Consider the following 21,195-nt stretch of genomic DNA (forward strand, 5'->3'; position numbering starts at 1 on the left):
ATGCTCCATCTAATCTCAACCCTACGAGAATTCTGGGAGACATAGAAGGGCGATGCCCCTTAATAAGGCGGCTGTTATTAATATTACTCCTGTAGCTGGGCCCACTGCCTATAAGTCCGAATATAAATATAGTGATAACTTGTTATGACAAGATATACCTCATTTGTGAAGGAGGGTATCATTATATATAAGGAGTGGTGCCCGTTGAATCAATCTTGAAACAATCTAGGGGAAGCTATCCACTAAACCAATCAATATCAATAAGCTCTGAATGATCCGTAAATCGTTCCGTCATCTCACATATATAAGGCATTTAAGTCTTATCAACAACCACTCATCACAACTGCCTCCTCCGTCCAACCTTTCTTGCTCATACCAAACCCGACGAAGAGACCTAAACAGCACACTTATCATATACTGGCACCTCCTTACACAACTCCTTGCTATTTCCATACGGATTATCGCAGAGTGTATCACAGGTGGTATACTCGGGCGTAAACACCAAGAACTCATAATCCGGCATCGGCAAGCGGAACTGCTTGGTCACGTCGTTGTTCTTCTTAGAAGCCTTGTAGCCAGCACGGCAGGCACAGTGGAAGCGGGTTCCCGTGTTGATGCACGAGGTTGTGATGTCGCAGCCGTTGACCCCGGAGATAGGATTGCACACTCCGCACTTTTGGGGCGGGGTTGGTTTGGCGAGGGCCAGGGTGGCTGTTGAAAGGAGGAGAAGGGCAGAGAGCTTCATTTTTAGGTAGGGTTGGATTGTAGTGGATCTTTTTTGATGTTGGTATGGTTTGATTTAGAGGAGAAATGCTTGCTGAGGAGGATGAAGATGAGAATGAGGAGGTCCCTTGGAGTACCGGCCGTCTTTATATACTTCGATCTGGGCCTATTTCTAGACCTTCTTCTGGTAGTCGTCAAGCTGAGAGGGAAAGCGTATGCGATAGGCGCTACCACTTATGATCATAACAAGCCAGTCCGCAAGCCCTAATTGAGACATGGCAAAGTCAAGATCCCACCTCGACCCAATAAATAAGCACTCATATCCCCCGGATGCAGAAGGACGACAAAGAAGGATTGAAGACACTGACACATATCCCCTGAAAGTGCTGATTTTGACCCTGCATCGCTTGGTCACACCTCCCCGCGGCTGAACCAGAAAGCCACCGGTCTGCTAGGGCTGAGAACAGATTTGAATACGAGATTTTGCGTTCCCATGAGATTGAAACCTAGCTGCGGCGCGGGCTCAGTCTCCTTCTTTCCTTCCAGTGTTGTCCAGAGTTCAGTTCATAGTTGTTTTGAGTAACAATGTGATCTCGATCCGATGCTGTCACTGATACTTCTGTACGAGGTATCCGAGGAGGTTTGCAGGAACCCTGTTCGAGCTGTGACCTGGAATTACTTCCCCGCTTCTGTCTGAACGGATCCTGCTGTCAGCAAAAGCGTCTGGTGCTGACAAATGAATACTTAATCCCAATCATTATCTGCCTTTGGACTATGGGCAGGAATGAACTAATTTTCTGAAGTGAGACATCTTGACCTCATCATTGTGAGAAAGAGTAAGACATGGGGGTGCTGGGAATGTGGAGGAGGGAAAGTTCGAAACCTGGCAAATGATTGAAGTTGGGAAACGAGATCCCGCTGCAGGGCTCCGAGGATCCGAAGTCCCGTTCGAGTCCTGGCTTTCGAGCGCAAAAGTTGCTTACAAAGTACAGATGTGGTTACCTCATACTGGCCAACTCGAGACACTAACCTAACTGACTCAGACGATTGCATATTTGTTCAGGCTGGTGAGAAGGAAGGTACGGCAGTCTAGTTCGACTGACAAGAAACAGGACAAAACAAAAAGCTCTGCGAGAAACTGCGATCTATTATGCGGAGTCGTTGTGAGATTGTACAGGCTTTGTTAACGATGGCGAGCATATAGCGGGCCACTCGCTACCATATGTCTAAAGACGTTCGGGCACCTTCGACCCCTCAGGCTCCCCAATGAGCGTCAGGAAACTTTCGTGCACCTCATCCGTAAGATCACTCGCCTGCATGCTCCTCCCCTTTGCCTTGAAAGCGCGACGGGAACACTCCCTGGTAATTGCAGCTCCTGCCCACGCAGCGAGCAGCAAAGTTGTGCTTGGAGACATTCTTTTGTTCGACTCCAGCTCCCCTTGGACCTCCTCCTTATTCTGCGCCACCTTGGAATGTTCTTGCTCGCCCGAGTCCCAGAGTGCATCGTGGTAAGCCGCTCGCCAAGCCAATAAGGTGCCCAACGATCCGGTGAGAGTATCGCCCTGTCCGCCACTGCGCTTCAGGCCTCCTGGTAGATCAGAGACAATGCTCGTGACTCCGTTCGAAATCACATCGTGCGGTCCCTTCTGGATAATGGTGACCCCGCCCAGGGCTTGCGAGAGCTTCTCGCAGGCTTCCGCTTCCTTGCTTGTCTTGTCTCCGCTCTCTTCTGATGAGATTTGAGCTAGACTCGGGACCTCGATATTGAGAGCCTTGGCGAGGCGACTGAACTCGTTGACATTAGGCGTTAGGATACAGTCCTTGTACCCTTTCACGAGATCTGGGTTCTCTGTGACCAGGAGCAGGCCATCCGCATCCAGGACAAAGGGTATTGAGCGGGACCGTGCCTCCTTCATCACCTCTGTGACTACTTTAAGAGTAACGCCATCCCGACCTAGACCGGGTCCAATAACAAGTGCATGGAGCCGCCCGAGCATTGCGATGATCGGGCTTGCTAAAGACGGAGCATCAATAGAGCCGGGGTCCTTGACGGAAGCGCTGCTCGGTAAGATCGGGTGGACCATCAAATTGGGCGAGTATGATTTAATGACCTAGGCGCGAGATAAGCCGCTATTCGAGATGTTGTTTAGTTGAGGAGCCTACAGTAGCAGCCGAGCTCTCGCAGATGACATGACTCTGTGCGAGAAACAATTAGTAGAGCTTAGACACCACTTCATGCACTCGTACCAGATCACATCCTAGCGCCTTATTAGCAATCAAGCATCGAGGGTCAGTTTAAGAATAAGCTTATTTACCTAGTCTAGCTGACGCCATAGCAGAGAAGTATGGTGCGCCTGTGTAGCTTGTTGGGTTCAGCTTATTCTGCTTGCAAGACCCACGGAGACGACATGACATACTCTAGCGAGCCTCCAATAACGGCAACTCTACCCTGTTGTCCTGTAATTATTGTCAAATCAGTATGTTAGTCACTGTAGCATTTTCAGGATTACTTACCCTTGTGGAATTTCTCCAGCATCGGAGGAACAAGCTTGCGGGCTTTTTGGAACAGCACCTTAGATGGCACCGAGATATGGTGAACGTTAGCCATAGTTGCGGAGCTTCACAGCGTCTAACTGATGTGGGTTGAAGAGAGTATGAAAATATGTAGGAAAGAAAAGTAATTCCCCGCGAAACATGAAGAATGTCGACCGCGCCGATGCGCTGATGAGCCGGTGATGTCAGCGCCTGGTGGGGCTGATGCAATCAGGAACTACTTCTTGTACTCTATAGGAGGCACAGATATAGAGCAACCTGGAATCAAGTAAACATCGCATCTGTCTACTGACAAGGAAAGCAGCTTATGAGAATAGTTCAATCATGAAAGTATCTACATCGGATCTACCCAAGTAAGACACGGCAACGCCCGCATAACCACAATGCTGAAAGGAACCCGAAAGAGGAGAGAGCAGGGGTTGTCCCCATCTATCAATACCGTAACGCTCGCTGATGCTGAAGACATAAAAACAAGAATGAAAAATCGAACAAAGGAGTATAGGGGCAGCCAAATGTAATCGAAAAAAGTCACTTCTGCAATGCACCTCCGGGTATTCCATGCTGATGCTTTAATCCCAAACTTGGCAGTCAAACGATAACCGATAAGATAACGAAAATGAAAAGGCAAGGTGCATGTGGATATCGGCGAAGGAAATACACGCTATTGGCGCTTAGAAGCCAGCATGGCGAGTTTCTTGCGACGCTCCATCTTTTCTCTCTTAGCTGCAGCCTCCGCCCGCATATCCTCTTCATCCTCACGTCGAGCTGCAGCCAGGGCTGCTGCTTCCTCTGCCTCCACATCATCTATACCTGCCTCCATGTCAGATGATTCCGAGTAGTAGTCATCATAGTCATCTGCGTAATCGCCCTCATCCTCTTCATCCGTTCCGAGATAATCGTCCATTCTGGATCGTTTGTTAGACCTGAATTGGCCTCTTCGGACGCCATTCCGGCTTGGCAAATTGGCTGTGCCACGGTAAACCGGCTCCGTGGATGTCGGCCTTGCGGTGCCCTTGTAAGTTGGTTCTTCCTGCTCGCGCTTGAATGAGGGCTTTGCGCTACCGAGCTTGGTAGCAGAGACACTGGAAGCAGCGCCTGATTTCTTCGCTAGCCTAGATTCCCTCTCCTTCGCCTGCGCCTCCATCATTCGCTTCTTGCGTTCCATCCTGCTCAACTTCTCTTTAGGCACTGGCTGATGTTTGAACATTCCAATCTGCGCGGGAGCATTCTGCTGTGCAGCTTTTGCTTGCGCCATAATGTCCGCAAAAGAGCCTTTCGGCGCTGGTTTTGAGGGTGCCGGTGGAGTCTTCCGAGTAGCGGGCGCATTGTTGCTCGTCGGAGGTTTCATGCCTTTCGATGTTGTCGCTGGACGTTGATTGGAAGGCGCTGGTACGTTAGCTGGTTTCGCGGCAGCAGGTCGTGCGGGTATTTGCGATCCGGGCTTCTGCGTCCGTGGCAACGGCTCCTCGGCTTTTCGCTTTGTTCCCGTTTGGAGCCCATTCTTCCGTTCAACTGTGGCAGGACGAACAGCCGGGTTTGGCTTCCGAGGCTCTGGTCTAGAGTTGGATGAAGAGACAGTGGGAGAAGGTGCGGTAGATGGGACAGGAATAGGAGTCGGTTTGCCCGTCTCGATAGACGAAAGGACAGAATCGAGGAACTAGACATTGTCAGTGGCAAACGTGAAAAGTCAGGAGTGATTAATCTCACACTCATGGTGTCGATTAGTCCTGATGAGTTTGGCACCAAGCAAGAGCGACGTCAGGTATTTATGTAAACAGGTTCACCGTCGGTGGTGGGTGCAAACAGGCAACTTCATGACTTCGTCAGTGGACACCACCGCCAAACCAGTAGCTCGACAGGTGATAAGCCTATTCACACGAGGTGACAAAATGGGCTAACGAATCAAAGTACGTGTTCCCAAGCTTTTGCTGGTGCAGTGTGAGTTTTCAAGACCTTCAGAAGAAGCTGTCCTAGTGCTCGTGACAGATAAGGAACATCCACCCATGCTGGCTTCTAGAATGAGCCAGTCATGTGATTATATAACCGCCACAGAACTCGCTTAGTCGTCTCAGCCACTAGCACCAGCCACAACGCACTTTTCCACTAATTTGGTGATCTCGAACTTTTCGCTTCTTTACCTCTTCACGACATCAATCCAACCCGAACTCGACGTTTCAGTCTCCGCCCAACTTGCGGTTAAATCGATTGATTCTCTTGTTCGATAGTTTAATCAAACAGTATGTGATTTCCTCAATTAACGACTGACAGTGAGTTGATGACTGATCGGATTTTGTGCTATAGTTCAAAATGAAGCACCTCGCAGCCTACCTCCTCCTCGCCCTTGCTGGCAACGAGTCTCCCTCCGCCTCCGACATCAAGGAGGTTCTCTCTTCCGTCGGTGTTGACGCCGACGACGAGCGCCTCGAGAAGCTCATTGCTGAGCTCCAGGGCAAGGACATCAACGAGGTTCGTTATTTCATATAGAGTTGCAAGACGCGGACGGCGGGCTAACGATAATCTTCTAAACAGCTGATCGCTGAGGGTACCACCAAGCTTGCCTCCGTTCCCACCGGCGGTGCTGGCGCTGCTGCCCCTGCTGCCGCTGCCGGTGGTGCTGCCGCTGCCGAGGCTCCCGCTGCTGAGAAGGAGGAGGAGAAGGAGGAGTCCGATGAGGACATGGGCTTCGGTCTCTTCGACTAAGCGCGTCCCTCTACAGACGAAAAGTCTATCATTCGTGGGGGTTGGGATCTGGCTTTTAAGTTCAGTATTGGAAAGAACGATGCTAAAAGGAATATTCGAGCCTGCATTTCTAAGGCTTGTCTAATACCGTTACGAATCATGCATACGTGTGCTTGAAAGAGCTGCTAGCAAATACAGATTCTCTGACCTCCTCGGAATATTATGTGTCCTTGTAATATGATGTGCCTACCTGAAAATCGCACATAGTGTAAATAGGGCCTAATGAACGACCAGTAAAGGCATGCTCAAGTCACATGTACGTCTATCAAAAAAGCGCTTGATAGGCCGAATCAAAAGCATTGATAATGGACCCAGTTTGAACTTGATGGCTGGCCCATTATGTTTCCTGAACGGGTTAGCGTGGGCGGCTTTAGGGCTTGACCCTTCGCTTAGACGAGCCTTTCGGCCACGGCCACCCTCATCCAGAAGCGGTACAGCGAGCGAGCCCGCCCAACGTTCAAACAGCGACACGCCATCCGACAACCATCGTCCTTTTCGCTTTTCGAGTTTCATTCGAGAAGCGACCTTGAGAGGAACAACCCGCCAAAATGTCTGACGTCGAATACGTGAGTTCTCCTCGACCTCAAATCAGAGTACCCTGGGTTGAAGAGGATTGCTTGTACTAACATTTTTCTTAGAACGCCGAGGAGGCTGCCGGTATGTGAACACGCCCACTCTTTCCTGTTCCCCAATCCCCCGTGGACATGCGCTATGAAGATTTGTTTGGATGAAAATGCGAGGAGGCGGAACGTTCGATATGGTTATGGAACGATGATGGGCGGTGGTGAATATGTGAAAATTTGGATGGGAGAGGACTTCGCCAACCTTCAGCCGCGCCAACACGAACTCCACATTTACACGAATAACGCAGGAATATCAGAATAAGGCCGCTGACAGGTTACTCCGACAGAGATCAAGAAGAGAAGACAGTTCCGCAAGTTTACCTACCGTGGAATCGACCTCGACCAGCTCCTCGACCTCTCCTCCGAACAGCTCCGCGATGTCGTGCACGCTCGTGCCCGCCGTAGGTTCAACCGCGGTCTGAAGCGCAAGCCCATGGGCTTGATCAAGAAGCTCCGCAAGGCCAAGCAGGAGGCCAAGCCTAACGAGAAGCCTGACCTCGTCAAGACTCACCTCCGTGACATGATCGTTGTCCCCGAGATGATCGGCTCCGTCATCGGTATCTACTCCGGTAAGGAGTTCAACCAGATTGAGGTCAAGCCCGAGATGGTTGGCCACTACCTCGGTGAATTCTCTATCTCTTAGTACGTATTCCGGTTCTTGGCTTGGATGGATGAATTTGGATTGGATTCTAACACGCCCAATAGCAAGCCTGTCAAGCACGGTCGTCCCGGTATTGGTGCCACCCACTCTTCCCGTTTCATTCCCCTCAAGTAAAGAAGAAAAGCTTTTCTTGGGTGTTGCGTGGAGGATTTGGGCGTACAGGAGAACAAAATAAAAAATACGAGAGGATCAGATGGATACCATTTGCGTTACATTGGGTTCATCTGCTTGTATGTCAAGTGCGGGTCAGCTTTTGCATCTCAATACAATGGTCTTGTCGGCATGAAAATATCGAGTCCTGCACCCTGGACTTCTATACTCCTGTCCCGCTGGGTGGGAGGTAGGAGTCTTGTCTCTTTCTCATGTAGAAAGGTCTAATTAACGAAATTTATCTCATTATCTTCACATGTTACGCTTGAGACTAGTTACCAACCAACTGTAAAGCTAAATGGCTTCCCTGAAGCACATTTCCATGCCCATCAATGCGGAATGGTCTTCACTGCGTTTAGATCACCGAACAGGCAGCATGTGGAGCTGATCCACAAGCATCGCAAGCTTCCTCCGTTCCCGTTTTATTTCCTTCTCCATGCGTCCCGGATCTATCCCCTGGCTCATGAGCCATTTCTCTACCTCTGCGAAGCCATTACGAACCCGCTCCTTAAACCCTGGGACCGTACAATACTCCCCTTCCTTCGCAACAAGGTCGCTAAATAGTGCCCAAGCAAGCAAGCCGAAATTCAGCTGGGACGTCTTCTGTGGCCCCTCGACACCCAGTCTATTCTTCTCATAGTTCGAAAGTTGACAGGAAGACTGGTATGAATACAACGCAAGTTTTGCTAACGTCAGCGCATGACTTGCGCGTAAAGGATGTGCTTCATAGGGATAAACTTGGGGATCAATGCGAGTGACCCTGAGTGCGGAATTGAAGAAGGCTTGGTCGATTTTCCCTGTGGAGATATCAGAGACAATCTTTTCGTCTAGGATTGAGATGAAGGGTTGTTTGGTTTTTGCCAGGTCGTGCGAGAGCAGAGATTTGGTGACATTTACGAGTTTCTGCTCGTCGGTGACACAGGAGCTAGCCCGAGACTCTTCTAGGAGCGCATAGGCTTCTGTTGCAGCAGCGCCTGCTTCGCCAGTTGGCTCTGGGTCCTCCGCGCATAAGCACTTCGCGCAATTACAGGTGAAAAAGTATCTCTCCTGCAGCTCTTTCTGCCGGATACGGGTTGGATATGTGGTGTCGATGTAGGATATGAAGATCTGCTCGCCTGTGGCAATTGGGCGGATTGCCTTCACGAAGATTTCGGAGCCGTCAAATCCAACCACGGCATTGTAGTCGCAGCTGTGGTTGATCAGAGCTGCATAAGGGTGTAGGTATATACCAATGTCGTCGTCATTGGTCAGGTTAAAGGAATTCAAATCAAGCTGGGACAACCATCAGAGCCATTCAATGGCATAAGGAGTACCTTAGTCGTGTGAAAGTAAACTGAACTCACCCTTGCATGATAAGCAACTATCTTCTCTTCCTCCATATCCGTTTTCGAATACTCCTTTACAGCCCTCGAAGTGAGAGCAATGCGTTCCGCCTGCGGCGCGTTTCTCTTGAGTATGTCGTCAATATGAGTCTCAAGAGCTTGAAACAGCACTAGTTCCTCCTGTGTATACGCGTTCTTCCTCGCCTCAGTGCGCAGCACCATACGTAAAAGCGCTCTCGCATTAACTGGCAAAATCTTTGGCATCAGGTTCTTGAAAATTACGCATTCGTGAGAATGGGCCAGTTTCCAATCCCTTGATTGACAAGACTATATCACTGTAAGCATTGCGTCGGAGCGAGTCTTTCCCTCCGGTCTACCACGGCACTGTTCTCACCTTGTCGCAGTACTTCACAACATGGCATCCTGTGCAGGATTTTAAAGCGACCTCCTGCCCGCTGTAACTGTCAAGATGTCTCTTACCGAAACATCCAGAGCAGGTATCTTGGAGTCGCTCAGTTTTCAAGACCGCGACGAACGGATCCTGGATGTGCAAGATATCATCGCATGTGCGAATGTCTGTGTACGCAAAGAGCCCTCTCCCTAAGCCATTTGGAGCCGGCCCAGGGGTAGCCTTCGTTTTAACTGATGGCAAAGAGATTGAGTTGGACATCGGTGTTGTGGCTTGACCGAGACGGAATTGTAGGGGATACTAGAGCATCTTTGTCCGAAGAGCTATAATTCCGGTAGTTGTCAAAAGGTATCGGAAACCTTATCCAAGATAAACAACCCTATTATAGTCTTCTTTTGAAATAGAATGAAGAGCTGGTTTAGGCCCAAGTTGGTCTTCTGCCTCAGGATGTTAGCCTCTGGTCTTATAACTTCGTGGATGACAGACCAGCTGATGATCTAAGAAGGGAACGACTTATTAGACTCTGTCACAGATACACCCCAATCGTTTTTTCGTTTGACTGGTGAAAGGCAATGGTGGGTGGTGGCTACGACGAAAAGTTATGGAGAGGAGTTCAAGAGATGTGTGCGGTTCGGCCGCCCACTGCTCGGAAAATTCTCTGCTACACTACGCAAAGACAGTACTTCACTTTCACCAGAGAATGAATCCGATGAGAGCTCCACCTAAATTCTACTGAAAGACGAGATTGGATATAACCACTATACTACAATTAAAACATACACTGCCAATGCTGCAAACAATTCAAATCAGTCGTAATATCCAGTTCAAAATCTTTTCTCGCTCACGCACAGCCTGCCCGTAGAAACCAGCAGAGTATAAGCAACTAATAAGATCAAAGGGCGCGAGAGCGATAGCGAGTCGTCACACCGCAGCGCGGGCCTTCGTCCTGTAGGAGGAGAAACAGGTAGCCATTTAGCAAGGCTACGGGAGAAATGGTCTATCAAGAGGTGGTGTCCATCTGCTACGCCGACCGGCACGGCGTTCCTGTCTGGAAAAGAAAAATAACACAGTATAACACCAAGAGGTTATCGTACCCAGAAACTTTTATTCTTTTGTTATTTACAGAAGCTTGCCGCCAACGAAGTTGGACCAGGTCCGGACTTCGGAGGGGATGCCCTCAGGACGAGGGAGCTTCTGGTTCATGGCCTGAGCGAAAAGTTGGGCAGTCTAGTGAAGTTGATTAGCTCAAGATCTCATTTACCCGAAGTGTGGTGTCTTACCTTGGTTTCCATGAAGAGAGGGACACCAAAGTCAACTGCGTTTCGGCGCATAACATAGTCCTCGTCGAGAAGGGTTTTGCCCCGAGTCTTGGCAAGGTTGAAGCAGCCCCGGATGTCGTACTTCTGGAAGACCTCACGAAGGGCACGCTTGTCCTTCTTGGGGAACTCGATCACCTGGACAGGGGTGTGCTCCTTGGTTGCAGACTCGATGTGAGCCTTAACTTCAGGACTGGCAGCGAAGAATTTGAAGCCCAGAGGGTGGAGGAGGTCGACAATCTGGGCCAGAGCAGGGTTGGTGATATCACCGCCAAGCAGGATACCCTCACCAGGCTCAGGCACGCGGAAGTTCATGGTGGACTGCAGGGAAGCCCAGTAGGCCTCAACAACGTCCTTACCGAAGCAAGCGATTTCTCCAGTACTGGCCATCTCGACGCCGAGGAAAGGATCAGCACCGGCAAGACGGGTCCAAGAGAATTGAGGAACCTTGGTGGCGAGGTAGTCACGCTTGACTTCCATAAGGTCGACAGGCTCAGGGACATCACGGCCAACAAGAGCCTTGGTAGCGACGTCAATGAAGTTGGTTCCCAAAACCTTGCTGACGAAGGGGAAAGAGCGAGAAGCACGGAGGTTGCACTCAATGACCTTGAGCTGGGGCTCGGCACCCTCCTGGTCGGCCTTGATGATCTGCATGTTGAAGGGACCGGTGATGTTCCATGCTTTGGCAACCTTCTCAGCGATCTCCTTAACACGGCTCATCACGGGCTTCTCCAGGGAAGCGGGGGGAAGGACAAGGGTGGCGTCACCGGAATGGACACCGGCAGGCTCAACGTGTTCACTGATGGCGTGCAGAAGAAGCTTTCCATTGGAGGCAACGGCATCAACATCAATTTCCTGGGCACCTTCAATGAACTTGGTGATGACAACAGGGTGGTCGGGGGAAACGGCACTGGCGTTCAAGAGCTTCTCCTTCAGCTCATCCTGGCTGTGAATAACACTCATGGCAGCACCGGAGAGGACGTAACTGGGACGAACCAACACAGGGTAGCCAACAGCCTCAGCAAAGCGCTCAGCCTCAGCAACAGAGGTGAGCTCCTTCCAAGCAGGCTGATCAACACCAATGCTGTCCAGGATCTGAGAGAACTTGTGACGATCCTCAGCGTTGTCAATGTCCTTGGGGTTAGTACCGAGGACATTGGCACCGCCGGTTTCCTGTAGCCGGAGGGCGATGTTCTGAGGTAGCTGGCCGCCGACGGAGACAACCACACCGCTGGCGCTCTCGAGCTCATAGATATCCATGACACGCTCGTAGCTGAGTTCTTCAAAGTACAGCTTGTCAGCAGTGTCGAAGTCGGTGGAGTAGGTTTCAGGGTTGTAGTTGATCATAACAGTCTTCTTGCCCATGTTTCTGAGAGTAAGAGTGGCGTTGACGGCACACCAGTCAAACTCGACAGAGCTACCAATACGGTACACACCGCTTCCAAGAATGATGGTTCCATGGTCATCGAAGGTAACATCGTGGGAAGTAGCGTTGTACGTGGTGTAGAGGTAGTTGGTGTCAGCAGGGAACTCAGCAGCCAGTGTATCAATCTTCTTCACCCAAGGTCTGATGCCAAACCCCTTCCTGCGGGCGCGGACATCATCTTCAGACGCACCAACAAGCTGAGCAATCTGCTTGTCAGAGAAACCAAGCTTCTTGGACTTCAGCATCAGCTCCTTGTTGACCCCGAAGAGGCTGCCAATCTCCTTGAGCTCGTTGTGGTTGTCAACGATGTTCTGGAGCTTGTACAGGAACCACTTATCGATCTTGGTCAGCTCGTGAACCTTGTCCACAGAGTAGTTTTCGTGAAGCATAGCCTGGCCGACAGCCAACCAGCGGCGGTCGGTAGGGTTCTTCAAGACCTCATCAAGGTTCTCGAACTTGTCACCCTGGAATCCAACGAAGCGAGGATCGACCTGGCGGATAGCCTTCTGGAACGATTCCTCAAAGGTACGGCCGATAGCCATGACCTCACCAACAGACTTCATAGCACTGCCAATATCACGGTTAACGTGCTGGAATTTGCTCAGATCCCAACGGGGAATCTTGGTGACGATGTAGTCCAAGCTGGGCTCGAAGTTTGCGGTTGTGGTCTTGGTAACAGCGTTAGGGAGCTCAGGCAAAGTGTGTCCCAGACCGATCTTCGCAGCGGTATAGGCAAGAGGGTAACCGGTGGCCTTGGAGGCAAGAGCCGAGGAACGGGAAAGACGAGCGTTGACTTCAATGACACGGTAGTCGAGGCCGTCAGGTTGCAGAGCGTACTGGACGTTACATTCACCAACAACACCAAGGTGGCGGACAATCTTGATGGCAGCGGTACGGAGCATATGGTACTCCTCATCAGACAGAGTCTGACTGGGCGCAACGACGATACTGTCACCAGTGTGGATGCCCAGGGGATCGAAGTTCTCCATGTTACAGACAGTAATGCAGTTGTTGGAAGCATCACGGACGACTTCGTACTCGACCTCCTTCCAGCCACGAAGAGACTTCTCAACCAAAATCTGGGGGGAGAGAGTCAAGGAACGAGAGGCCAAGTTCTTCAACTCCTCGGGGTTGTTCGCAAAGCCGGAACCGAGACCACCGAGAGCGTAGGCAGAACGGACGATGATAGGATAGCCAACCTCATCAGCAGCCTTCAAAGCCTCATCAACGGTGCCAACGGCGATAGACTCGGCGATAGGAATGTTGATCTCATTCAGGGCCTTGGCGAACAGGTCACGGTCTTCACTGGTCTCCAGGGTCTTGATGCTGGTTCCAAGGACACGCACACCGTAACGCTCAAAGGTGCCCATGCGGTTCATTTGCACACCGAGGTTCAGGGCGGTCTGACCACCGAAGGAAAGGAAGATACCGTCAGGGCGCTCCCTTTCGATAACGTATGTTACGTATTCCGGTGTGATGGGGAGGTAGTAAACTTCATCAGCAAGCTTGTGGTCTGTCTGAATCGTAGCAATGTTGGGGTTGATCAAAACCGACTGCACACCGGCTTCCTTGAGAGCCTTGAGGGCCTGGGAACCTAAGATTGAATGCACAAGGATCAGCAAACACGCCTATAGACCAAGTCGGTAGACCCCTTCTCGCTTGCAACAGGTCCTCCTCCTGATCAACACAACCGGTTGCGCTGCCTCTACTAGAATAAACCACAGGACTCATTGACCTACCAGAGTAATCGAACTCTCCAGCCTGGCCAATGCTCAGACCACCACTTCCAATAACCAGCACCTTCTTGACGTCGACCAAGTTAGCACCGGGGTTGACAATTCCGCTGGAGAAGAGACTGTCGCCGACGGAGGACGACTCGGCAGCTAGACGGCAGAGCGCGCTGGAGAAATTGCGCAACTGCTGCGACCGCCATGGCGAAGGGGTCTTCTGTTGCAATCGAAGTGCCGACGCTGTGGAACGGGTGGTGCTCGGGGACGTGAAAGACCGCAGTGCCAGTGCAGAGCGACGGGTCTCAGCGAGACATCGTTGACGCAGGAGGGAGGACGTAGCCTGCCCGCACCGAGCAGCAAGAACCATTGCGGCACGCACTGTTCGAAAAGTAGGCGAAATAGAGTAAAGCGAAGAGGATGCAGTCCAATTGAGCTGTCACTACGCTCTACTCCTCGGGTGTAGACTCGGCGACGGAGGTCTGGACACTCGCACCGCTATAGCTCCGAGGGCACTGTGTTTCCTTCTCGCTCGGCCTAGACAAATCCCTACCGACGTCCCGCCTTCTGCCGCACGCCCAAGACTGAGGGAGAGGGTAGGATGGAGGAAAAAGAAAAATTGGCTTGAGGTGGTGGGTGAGTCAAGGAGAGAAGGACGGTGAAAGCAGCCAGAGGCGGAGGGACACACAAAAATTTATGGAGGTACGTAAAGGCGGCGATGAGTCAATCAGCGGGAGAGAAACTGGAATAGCGCCAACAGGTCGACAAACGTTCCTCCCAGGAAAGACGCCTTGAATTCAGGGCCGATAAGAGACCGGTGTGTGGGGATTCCAAAAGAAGCAGAAAAAATGATCCCTAAAATCGGAGTTCGGCCACGGTCGGACTCAACAAGTGAGCACTTCCCAAAAGCCCTCTCATTCACCGCCTGCTCGATTGGTCCAGCTATGGTCTCCTATTTGTCGGGCGACTCAGCCTGAAGATTTTCCTTTTGTGGTATAGTGGATCTTATCATCTCCAGAACAGAGGAGTTCCTTGAAATTATTCAAAAGTATCGGTCAACCCGAGGGACCAACCCAAGGAAACCGTTAGGGCCAGAGAACCGTTAGGGCCCCATGATTGCTTGGTATCTAGTCGTCTAGCAAAAAACCCTCGGCTTCCATGTTCTTCTTGGAGTCAACAGCGTGCAGGACGATGCTGCATGGAACACCTATACTGTATAGTCACGTGTACTGATGGACTGGCACCTTCCAAGCTTTCCGTCTGCAGACCCAACATCATCCATGCTGATCGTCCCGTTCCTTATGATCCGGTCGTTTCAATCGGGGAACGAATGAAGAGACATCAGATGGTCGAACAATCCCTAGCCGACGGTGCATGTCTACGAAACGAGATCCAATCCATCTCGACGGAGACGAACCCTGGAAAGCCCTTGATGCTGAGTCGAGTACTCTGAATACCATAACACCAGACTCCCAGAGAGTCCATTGATTCCTTTCTCCCAACATTGAACCCGGAGAACTATTGAAATGGATTGATAATGGGCTAAATTGGTAGCTGAAACGTATGGAGATCATTCTAACACTCATTCTTCATTGAGACTACAAAAAGCTATACTGATTCCCAAGTACCTTTCTCTAACAGTACTGCTCTAACCAGTCCATCATATCTCCAACTGTCGGGCACTCCAGAAAAAGCGAGCTCTTGACCTCCAAACCAAGCTCGGCCCGGAATTTCTCTGAGAGCACAAGTGACATGAGCGAGTCGACCCCTAGCTGCACAAAAGTGGCATCCGGGGTCAATTCATTCACGCTTTGTCCTGTCTCGGTAGCGATCAATTGCAGGCATTGGCCAACTACGCCGGTGGCTTCTGGTTGAGAGGTTGTCCCGTTCGGACCTTCGGCATCTGCTTTGCTGGGCTTCTCTTCTTCAGGCGTTTTCACGCCGTTCATTGCGGGTTTCGACGGCGTTACTTGTTGAGGGGGGCTGGTGCTCTGTGCTTGAACTGTGGGAAGCGACGAGGGTGTTGGTTCAGCTGGAGCTGGGGCGGCTGGGGCCGGTTTGGCGGCCGGCATCGGGGCATGCTTGGTGGCAGTCTTAGGCGCAGAAGACGCAGAAGCCGCCACTGATTGTTTCGAGGCTGCTTCAGCCGAAAAGAATCGATCCATGAGCAGGCGTGGTACTCGTCGGAACTTGAAATGACCAACCATGCCGATGATCTGATTATCCTGCAGAATGTACAAATCACCTCCGTACATGTTGGCCTCTGGCAATGGGAACATGCGCACATAGCTCTGATACTTGACGTCAGGGTCCAGTTTCACCAGCAAACGGAAGCTCTCATAGCCCGGTGTGACGAAGAAGTAATCGCGGGTGTTGGAGGCATCGCTCCCGTTCATGATAAGACCAGCAACATGGGAGACACTATCGATCCAGTGCGGCGGCGTATGGAAGATGCCTCGGCGTTCTGGGGTGAGCTTTATATCGCAGAATGCTTCATAGTCGTGCATTACCACCCGTTCCATGCCGCGATAATGGTCAGCGTAATCGACCACGTTCTTGAATAGGGCATAGGATAACGCCTTGGACAACTGGCTTGCTTGTCCCTCCTTGGCCATGCTCTCTAATGTCTCAATTCGGCCGAGCACCAAGTGTGTCAGACGCTCCCATTCAGACCTCCACTTTTCCGCATCGGCCTCGAACCGCACAGATCCAGTAGCATAAGATTCGGCGGCCTTGCTCCCAGTTGCAGGATCGACATTGAACCAGGCGAGTGACATCCTCTGCGTGCGTAAGTCTAGGTGGGTGTCAAGGTACAGGTTCTGGGTGCAGTTTTTGGCAGGATTGGCCACAGTTGCGTGCAAGACCTCAAGCTCGCCCACATTCATGTGTACCTTTGATCCGGGTGCTAGTTTGTTATACAGATATTCGCCAACCGTCAACGCCATGTCGGTCCAGATTGACTGAGGGCTATCGTTAGTTTGCTTAACTAAGAGGATAGAACAGCTGAACTTACCGATGTTGCTACGCCACAATTATTCATCCGATGGCCATGAACAGCCTCGAGGAATTCCGGGTGTTGCAAGTCAGAGACGGTTTTGAGCGTGGCCGTTTCCTCGCCAATGGTCTCTTCAATGATTTCGTGGATCAGAGATGTGCGCAGTGCCGAAGACGACGGCTTAACCTGCGGTGGTCCATTTGTTCCAGTATACTTCAGATGAGCCTTATCCAACGTCCATGTGCCGATATACTGGATCCAGTAGTTGACATCGTTCCAGGCGTATTTGGGCAGAGTAAGCAGGTTATACGCCTTTTCATTAGCCCGGAAATACTGGTCCCAAACAGGAGTGCAACCAGCCAGGTGCAGAGCTACAAGGTTCTTCGCCATCGTTGCATAGTTGTCCTCATTTCGCCGGCATGACGAAGCGACGCGTGCCTTGGGGATCAAACTGCGCACAAAGCTAGCGCAAATAGGATGCGGTCCAACATCGACCCATACTGTTTTATCATTCACCATGCCGAGATCCTGCGCAGCCTCTAGGGCGCCAGCAAAATGGACGGGCTCGCGTGTGGCTCTAATCAAGTAACTGGAATTGATGGTCTTGCCGTCAAATACCACGCTTCTCAACAATGGCGATATGATAGGAATACTTGGGGCCTTAAAGTGCACAGTCTCAGCAACTCGGGTTAGTTGGTCTAGTACTGGGTCGACCTGCTCAGTATGAAATGCAAAGGGCACATCTACCGGCACACACTTAATGCTGCTAGACTCGAGAATTTGACGGGCAGCGTCCAGATCTGTTTTGGTGCCTCCAATAACTGTGTCGTTGAGAGTATTCTGGCAGGATATCTCGTACTTTGCATTGCCTAGAAGCTTGCTGATCTCCGATACTGATGCACGTACCGACAACATCGCGTGGCTGCCAGCTGTACAACACTTTTCAATCAACTGGGCACGTCGCCCGGCGAGGAAGATACCGTCCGCGGTAGATAGGACGCCCGCAACGACCAGCGCGGCATACTCGCCTAGACTGTGGCCGATTACGGCGCTAGGTTGCATGCCGAGCAGTAGAGTCCAGAGGTGCGCAAGCGCAATCTCGGTCACGACAATGCTAAGCTGCGACACGGTTGCTGATGGATTCTCGCCAATGCTTCCGTCAATCACGGGCACAATGGACTGGAAACCAAGCCGTTGGACAATGTGGTCAAGTTGCAATACTTCGTCACGGAAGTAAGAGAATGACTCGAATAGCTCCCGGGCAATGCCCTGGTAGAAGGCTCCCTGGCCGGTGAAGGCGAAAACGACCGGAGGAACATCCCCTGGTGTTGGACGGACCTCAGCAAGAGCCTCTTTCTCGCTAGCCTTGCGTAGGGCTTCCTTTAGCCCGGCGATACTCGAGACTGCGAAGCCAACGCGCAGAGTGTAATGGATGCGACGTGCGCAGGTTGTGTATGACAAATCACCCAAATCGATATCAGGATTCTTCTCCAGATGCAGCGCTAGGTTTGCAATGTTGGCTTGGAGAGACTTCTTAGATTTGGCCGATATGACGACGGTATGAGTCGAGCGGTTCTCTCGGGCAACGTCCTTGTTACGCTCAGGCGCATCCTCCAACAAAACAGTCGTGTTTCCACCATGAGCTCCAAAGGAGTTGACCATTGCAATCCGTTTCTTACCCGGTAGACGCGGCCAAGGCGTGTTCGTCTGAGTCAACCGGACCCGACGCTGCTCAAGATCTTTGGGAATAGTCGGGTTCATAACTGTATGAATACCAATGTGCGCGGGGATCATGTTCTTCTGGTACATTAACAGCACTTTCAGGAACGACGCAATACCTGCTGCCGCTTCACCGTGCCCGATGTTGCTTTTGACCGCACCCAGCTGTAACAACTGATCGGGACGTCGTGGCGGCGATCGAGGCGCGAATACATCGAGCACGGATTCAGACTCCACGGCATCACCGGCCTGGGTCCCTGTGCCATGAAGCTCAATATAGCTCACATCCAACGGGTTAACGGCAGCCATATCCATAACCTGGCGGTAATTGTCCTTCTGATTCCCGGCGTGGGGATGGGTGATCGAGATAGCCTCGGCTGAGTGATTCGTAGCTGCAGAGAGTACGACGGCGATGATATTATCGTTATCCGCCTCAGCATCCTCCAAACGTTTCATGACGACGGAGCCGATCCCATCAGCACGACAGTAGCCGTCCGCAGTTTCATCCCAAACCTTGCATTGCCCTGTTTTGGAGAGGAAGTGACCACACCCCAAACCTGCATAGTTGTCGGGGTCGGTGATGATATTCAGGCCCCCAGCAAGAACTGTATCCGCCTCCCCTGCCCAAAGAGCCGAGCATGCGACCTGGACGGCAGCCAACCCGCTAGAACAGGCCGTGTCGACGTTGAATGAGGGCCCAGGAAACTTGAAATAGTAGTTGATGCGGCCGTTGCCAAAGGCACGCACACCACCCGTCACTGCGTATGTGCCAATATTCTGCGAGGCATTCAATTCTCGCCAGTCGTCACTCGCCTGCCCGTAGTAAGTACCAATGCGTTTGGGGTTCGATGATGCAGTTCGACCGGGGACTAGACCGGCCATCTCCAGAGCTTCATATGCAGTGACGAGCGCCAGTCGCTGCATGGGGTCTGTTTGTTCAGCCTGCATCTGTCAGCATACCTGTATCTTTGCATCGGGTTCCAGTCTGGATCGGACGACGTACCTCTTTCGGCGACATGTTGAAAAACCCTGCATCGAACAATCCCGGTTTATCAACAAAGTTACCGTAGGGAGTCGTTGCAGCATTATCCGTTTTGCCGCTAGGATCGTAATGAGTCGACAAGTCGAAACGATCTGCCGGCACTGTCGTGTGAACGTCACGTCCCTGCTCGAGAATCTCCCAGAAAAGCTCGGTATCATTGCCACCACCCGGCATACGACAGGCCATACCGACAACAGCCAGCTTCGAATGGGCGAAAGAACGCGGCAGACGAGGACCATAGTCTCTGAAAGCCCAAGGGATCAAGTCGGTTATCTTGATCTCCAAGTCAGAAAACTCACCCTCAAGAGCCGCTCGTACGCTCTTAAACACTATTGACGTGCGAAAAGTCTCGACTTGGAGGTGACTCGGGTTGAACTCTCCAATGCGTTTTATGATTCCGTCAATGATGTTGTCAAGGTAGATGGTACCAGTCAGCAGCTCCTTGCCGATGGCTTGGAACAGCTCGTGAGCTGTAGCCGCTGGGAAAGGCTGGCCAGTATTGGAAGAATGAAGCGAAAGCTGCACGGGACGAGAGACAGGAATGACAGACTCCGCACTGTTGATAACTGTGTTGATCGAGTCCTCGTTATACAGATGCGACGCATGGCATAGACCGTCGTATACTGGGAGGGCGAAAGACTTGGAATACCGCAAGAGGTGCGAACTGCTGAAGCAGGCTTTCATGCGTGATGGCGGCCCACTTACGCTGACGGAGGTCTTATCGGCGGCGCTAATGAAGACTTTAAGGAGCTCTGGCGTGCATGATTCTGAGTTGTACTTTGACAGCTCGTCTTGGATGGCTGACTTTGTCTCTCCGGTAACAACTTGAGCCCAGCTCAGTAATGTACCGTCTGCTTGAGGCGCCTCGAGTTTCCGCGAGATCTCGCTGACGTATACTCCTAGTCGAAAAGACACGCGAACGCACTCTGCTCCATTCTGGGCGACCTCTGCTAAGTTGGTGGATAGGGCCACACCAGCAGCAGCTAAAAGGCCGATACTCAAGCCAGCAAGGGTGGTGTTGTGCTCAAGCAAATTCCAGTCACGGCCCTCAGCTTCATAATGCCTAATTGTTTCTGTCAGCACTGTTTGTCCGCAACGAAGCAATGGAGTATTTTACCCTATGAACATGCCAAGTTCCAGCACAGTCAAGAGCGCACTCTCCATAGCAGCCCCTAGAGGACCTTGACGAAAGTCACCAAGCTCTGCGAGGGGCAACACCGTGTGAAAATGCGGTACGAGATCCCTCAGGGGCTGTGGAAGTGCAGCGACTTCTTTCTTGAGGACCAAAGTCGACTCCTCGAGAAAGGCAGCCAGTTGACGAAACCTGCGGTCCTTGCTAAGCCGCAGCAGGCAGCGGAACAGCCCTTTGAGATCATCGTTGGGAAACTCATTCCCAAAGAAGATTAGGGTTGTGCTATGCGTATTGTCTTTCATTGTTACTTCTCTGCTGGTCGAGCTCAAGCGCTCATTACGTTCAGATCAGAGCAGAGCGTTCCCAGACAATCACTCGTACAGCAAGAATCGACTGATACACCCGGGGTTTTGATGCTATTGTTCAATGAGGGCAAAATGCCCGCACGGGAAGTTTCGCAAATTGCAATGGAATTACCATCGTGTGATGGGACCCTGTGTAAAATGCCATACGGGGACTTTTGGAGAAACGACTGCTCGAGCCTCCGACATGAGCTGGCCCGGACCTGCATTCTATCTCGTTCGGGTCTTATTTCTTTACTACTGTGGATTATAAAATATGCCCGATTAAAATCCCGTCACAGGGCGATAGGGCCGAA

General features: G+C 51.4%; 9 protein-coding genes across 9 annotated transcripts; 3 read left to right on the forward strand and 6 right to left on the reverse strand.

The window, feature by feature from the left end:
- Positions 1-394: 394 nt before the first annotated feature.
- Positions 395-745, reverse strand: BDW70DRAFT_156441 (putative adhesin; the record flags this gene model as incomplete). Its single annotated transcript, XM_073740182.1, has 1 exon — positions 395-745. One exon carries the CDS (start codon positions 743-745, stop codon positions 395-397), a length of 351 nt encoding a protein of 116 aa, XP_073599585.1.
- BDW70DRAFT_128836 (uncharacterized protein) lies at positions 523-1,669 on the forward strand. The gene has a single exon (XM_073735500.1). It carries the CDS (start codon positions 782-784, stop codon positions 989-991), a length of 210 nt encoding a protein of 69 aa, XP_073599586.1. The 5' UTR covers positions 523-781; the 3' UTR covers positions 992-1,669.
- BDW70DRAFT_128838 (ATP-dependent (S)-NAD(P)H-hydrate dehydratase) lies at positions 1,650-3,441 on the reverse strand. Its single transcript, XM_073735501.1, has 6 exons — positions 3,238-3,441; positions 3,141-3,180; positions 3,039-3,085; positions 2,971-2,981; positions 2,887-2,919; positions 1,650-2,834 (listed from the first exon to the last, which is right to left on the reverse strand). Exons 1-6 carry the CDS (start codon positions 3,329-3,331, stop codon positions 1,950-1,952), a joined length of 1,110 nt encoding a protein of 369 aa, XP_073599587.1. The 5' UTR covers positions 3,332-3,441; the 3' UTR covers positions 1,650-1,949.
- Positions 3,442-3,581: 140 nt separating this feature from the next.
- Positions 3,582-5,263, reverse strand: BDW70DRAFT_128841 (uncharacterized protein). Its single transcript, XM_073735502.1, has 2 exons — positions 4,984-5,263; positions 3,582-4,933 (listed from the first exon to the last, which is right to left on the reverse strand). Exons 1-2 carry the CDS (start codon positions 4,987-4,989, stop codon positions 3,938-3,940), a joined length of 1,002 nt encoding a protein of 333 aa, XP_073599588.1. The 5' UTR covers positions 4,990-5,263; the 3' UTR covers positions 3,582-3,937.
- Positions 5,264-5,395: 132 nt separating this feature from the next.
- Positions 5,396-6,254, forward strand: aspf8 (ribosomal protein P2). Its single transcript, XM_073735503.1, has 3 exons — positions 5,396-5,513; positions 5,578-5,742; positions 5,806-6,254. Exons 2-3 carry the CDS (start codon positions 5,584-5,586, stop codon positions 5,974-5,976), a joined length of 330 nt encoding a protein of 109 aa, XP_073599589.1. The 5' UTR covers positions 5,396-5,513; positions 5,578-5,583; the 3' UTR covers positions 5,977-6,254.
- A 128-nt stretch (positions 6,255-6,382) lies between these two features.
- Positions 6,383-7,781, forward strand: BDW70DRAFT_128844 (40S ribosomal protein uS19). The gene is made up of 4 exons (XM_073735504.1): positions 6,383-6,581; positions 6,654-6,672; positions 6,926-7,280; positions 7,344-7,781. The coding sequence occupies exons 1-4, from the start codon at positions 6,564-6,566 to the stop codon at positions 7,411-7,413; spliced, it is 462 nt and encodes a 153-aa protein (XP_073599590.1). The 5' UTR covers positions 6,383-6,563; the 3' UTR covers positions 7,414-7,781.
- Positions 7,782-7,809: 28 nt separating this feature from the next.
- Positions 7,810-9,441, reverse strand: BDW70DRAFT_170088 (S-adenosylmethionine-dependent methyltransferase; the record flags this gene model as incomplete). Its single annotated transcript, XM_073742846.1, has 3 exons — positions 7,810-8,721; positions 8,793-9,098; positions 9,166-9,441. The coding sequence occupies 3 exons, from the start codon at positions 9,439-9,441 to the stop codon at positions 7,810-7,812; spliced, it is 1,494 nt and encodes a 497-aa protein (XP_073599591.1).
- A 522-nt stretch (positions 9,442-9,963) lies between these two features.
- BDW70DRAFT_128848 (carbamoyl-phosphate synthase (glutamine-hydrolyzing) CPA2) lies at positions 9,964-14,460 on the reverse strand. The gene is made up of 3 exons (XM_073735505.1): positions 13,662-14,460; positions 10,461-13,516; positions 9,964-10,407 (listed from the first exon to the last, which is right to left on the reverse strand). Exons 1-3 carry the CDS (start codon positions 14,017-14,019, stop codon positions 10,300-10,302), a joined length of 3,522 nt encoding a protein of 1,173 aa, XP_073599592.1. The 5' UTR covers positions 14,020-14,460; the 3' UTR covers positions 9,964-10,299.
- Positions 14,461-15,283: 823 nt separating this feature from the next.
- BDW70DRAFT_170093 (type I polyketide synthase) lies at positions 15,284-20,839 on the reverse strand (the record flags this gene model as incomplete). The annotated part of the gene is made up of 4 exons (XM_073742847.1): positions 15,284-16,609; positions 16,663-19,305; positions 19,367-20,468; positions 20,523-20,839. The coding sequence occupies 4 exons, from the start codon at positions 20,837-20,839 to the stop codon at positions 15,284-15,286; spliced, it is 5,388 nt and encodes a 1,795-aa protein (XP_073599593.1).
- Positions 20,840-21,195: the final 356 nt, after the last annotated feature.

This window comes from Aspergillus foveolatus (genome assembly GCF_047715535.1).
Source record: "Aspergillus foveolatus strain CBS 279.81 unplaced genomic scaffold BDW70scaffold_5, whole genome shotgun sequence".
Taxonomy (NCBI): domain Eukaryota; kingdom Fungi; phylum Ascomycota; class Eurotiomycetes; order Eurotiales; family Aspergillaceae; genus Aspergillus; species Aspergillus foveolatus.

Excerpts from the sequence above, each read along its gene's own strand:
- BDW70DRAFT_128836 (XM_073735500.1), top strand. The coding sequence starts at position 782 with ATGTTGGTATGGTTTGATTTAGAGGAGAAATGCTTGCTGAGGAGGATG.
- aspf8 (XM_073735503.1), top strand. The coding sequence starts at position 5,584 with ATGAAGCACCTCGCAGCCTACCTCCTCCTCGCCCTTGCTGGCAACGAG. Across the intron at positions 5,743-5,805 it reads AGGGCAAGGACATCAACGAG|CTGATCGCTGAGGGTACCAC; the intron begins GTTCGTTATTTC and ends TCTTCTAAACAG.
- BDW70DRAFT_128838 (XM_073735501.1), bottom strand. The coding sequence starts at position 3,331 with ATGGCTAACGTTCACCATATCTCGGTGCCATCTAAGGTGCTGTTCCAA. Across the intron at positions 3,086-3,140 it reads GTTATTGGAGGCTCGCTAGA|CTACACAGGCGCACCATACT; the intron begins GTATGTCATGTC and ends GAACCCAACAAG. Across the intron at positions 2,835-2,886 it reads GCGAGAGCTCGGCTGCTACT|GTCATTAAATCATACTCGCC; the intron begins GTAGGCTCCTCA and ends TCTCGCGCCTAG.
- BDW70DRAFT_128844 (XM_073735504.1), top strand. Across the intron at positions 7,281-7,343 it reads GGTGAATTCTCTATCTCTTA|CAAGCCTGTCAAGCACGGTC; the intron begins GTACGTATTCCG and ends CACGCCCAATAG.
- BDW70DRAFT_128848 (XM_073735505.1), bottom strand. The coding sequence starts at position 14,019 with ATGGTTCTTGCTGCTCGGTGCGGGCAGGCTACGTCCTCCCTCCTGCGT. Across the intron at positions 13,517-13,661 it reads TGGAGAGTTCGATTACTCTG|GTTCCCAGGCCCTCAAGGCT; the intron begins GTAGGTCAATGA and ends ATTCAATCTTAG. Across the intron at positions 10,408-10,460 it reads CTCTCTTCATGGAAACCAAG|ACTGCCCAACTTTTCGCTCA; the intron begins GTAAGACACCAC and ends CAACTTCACTAG.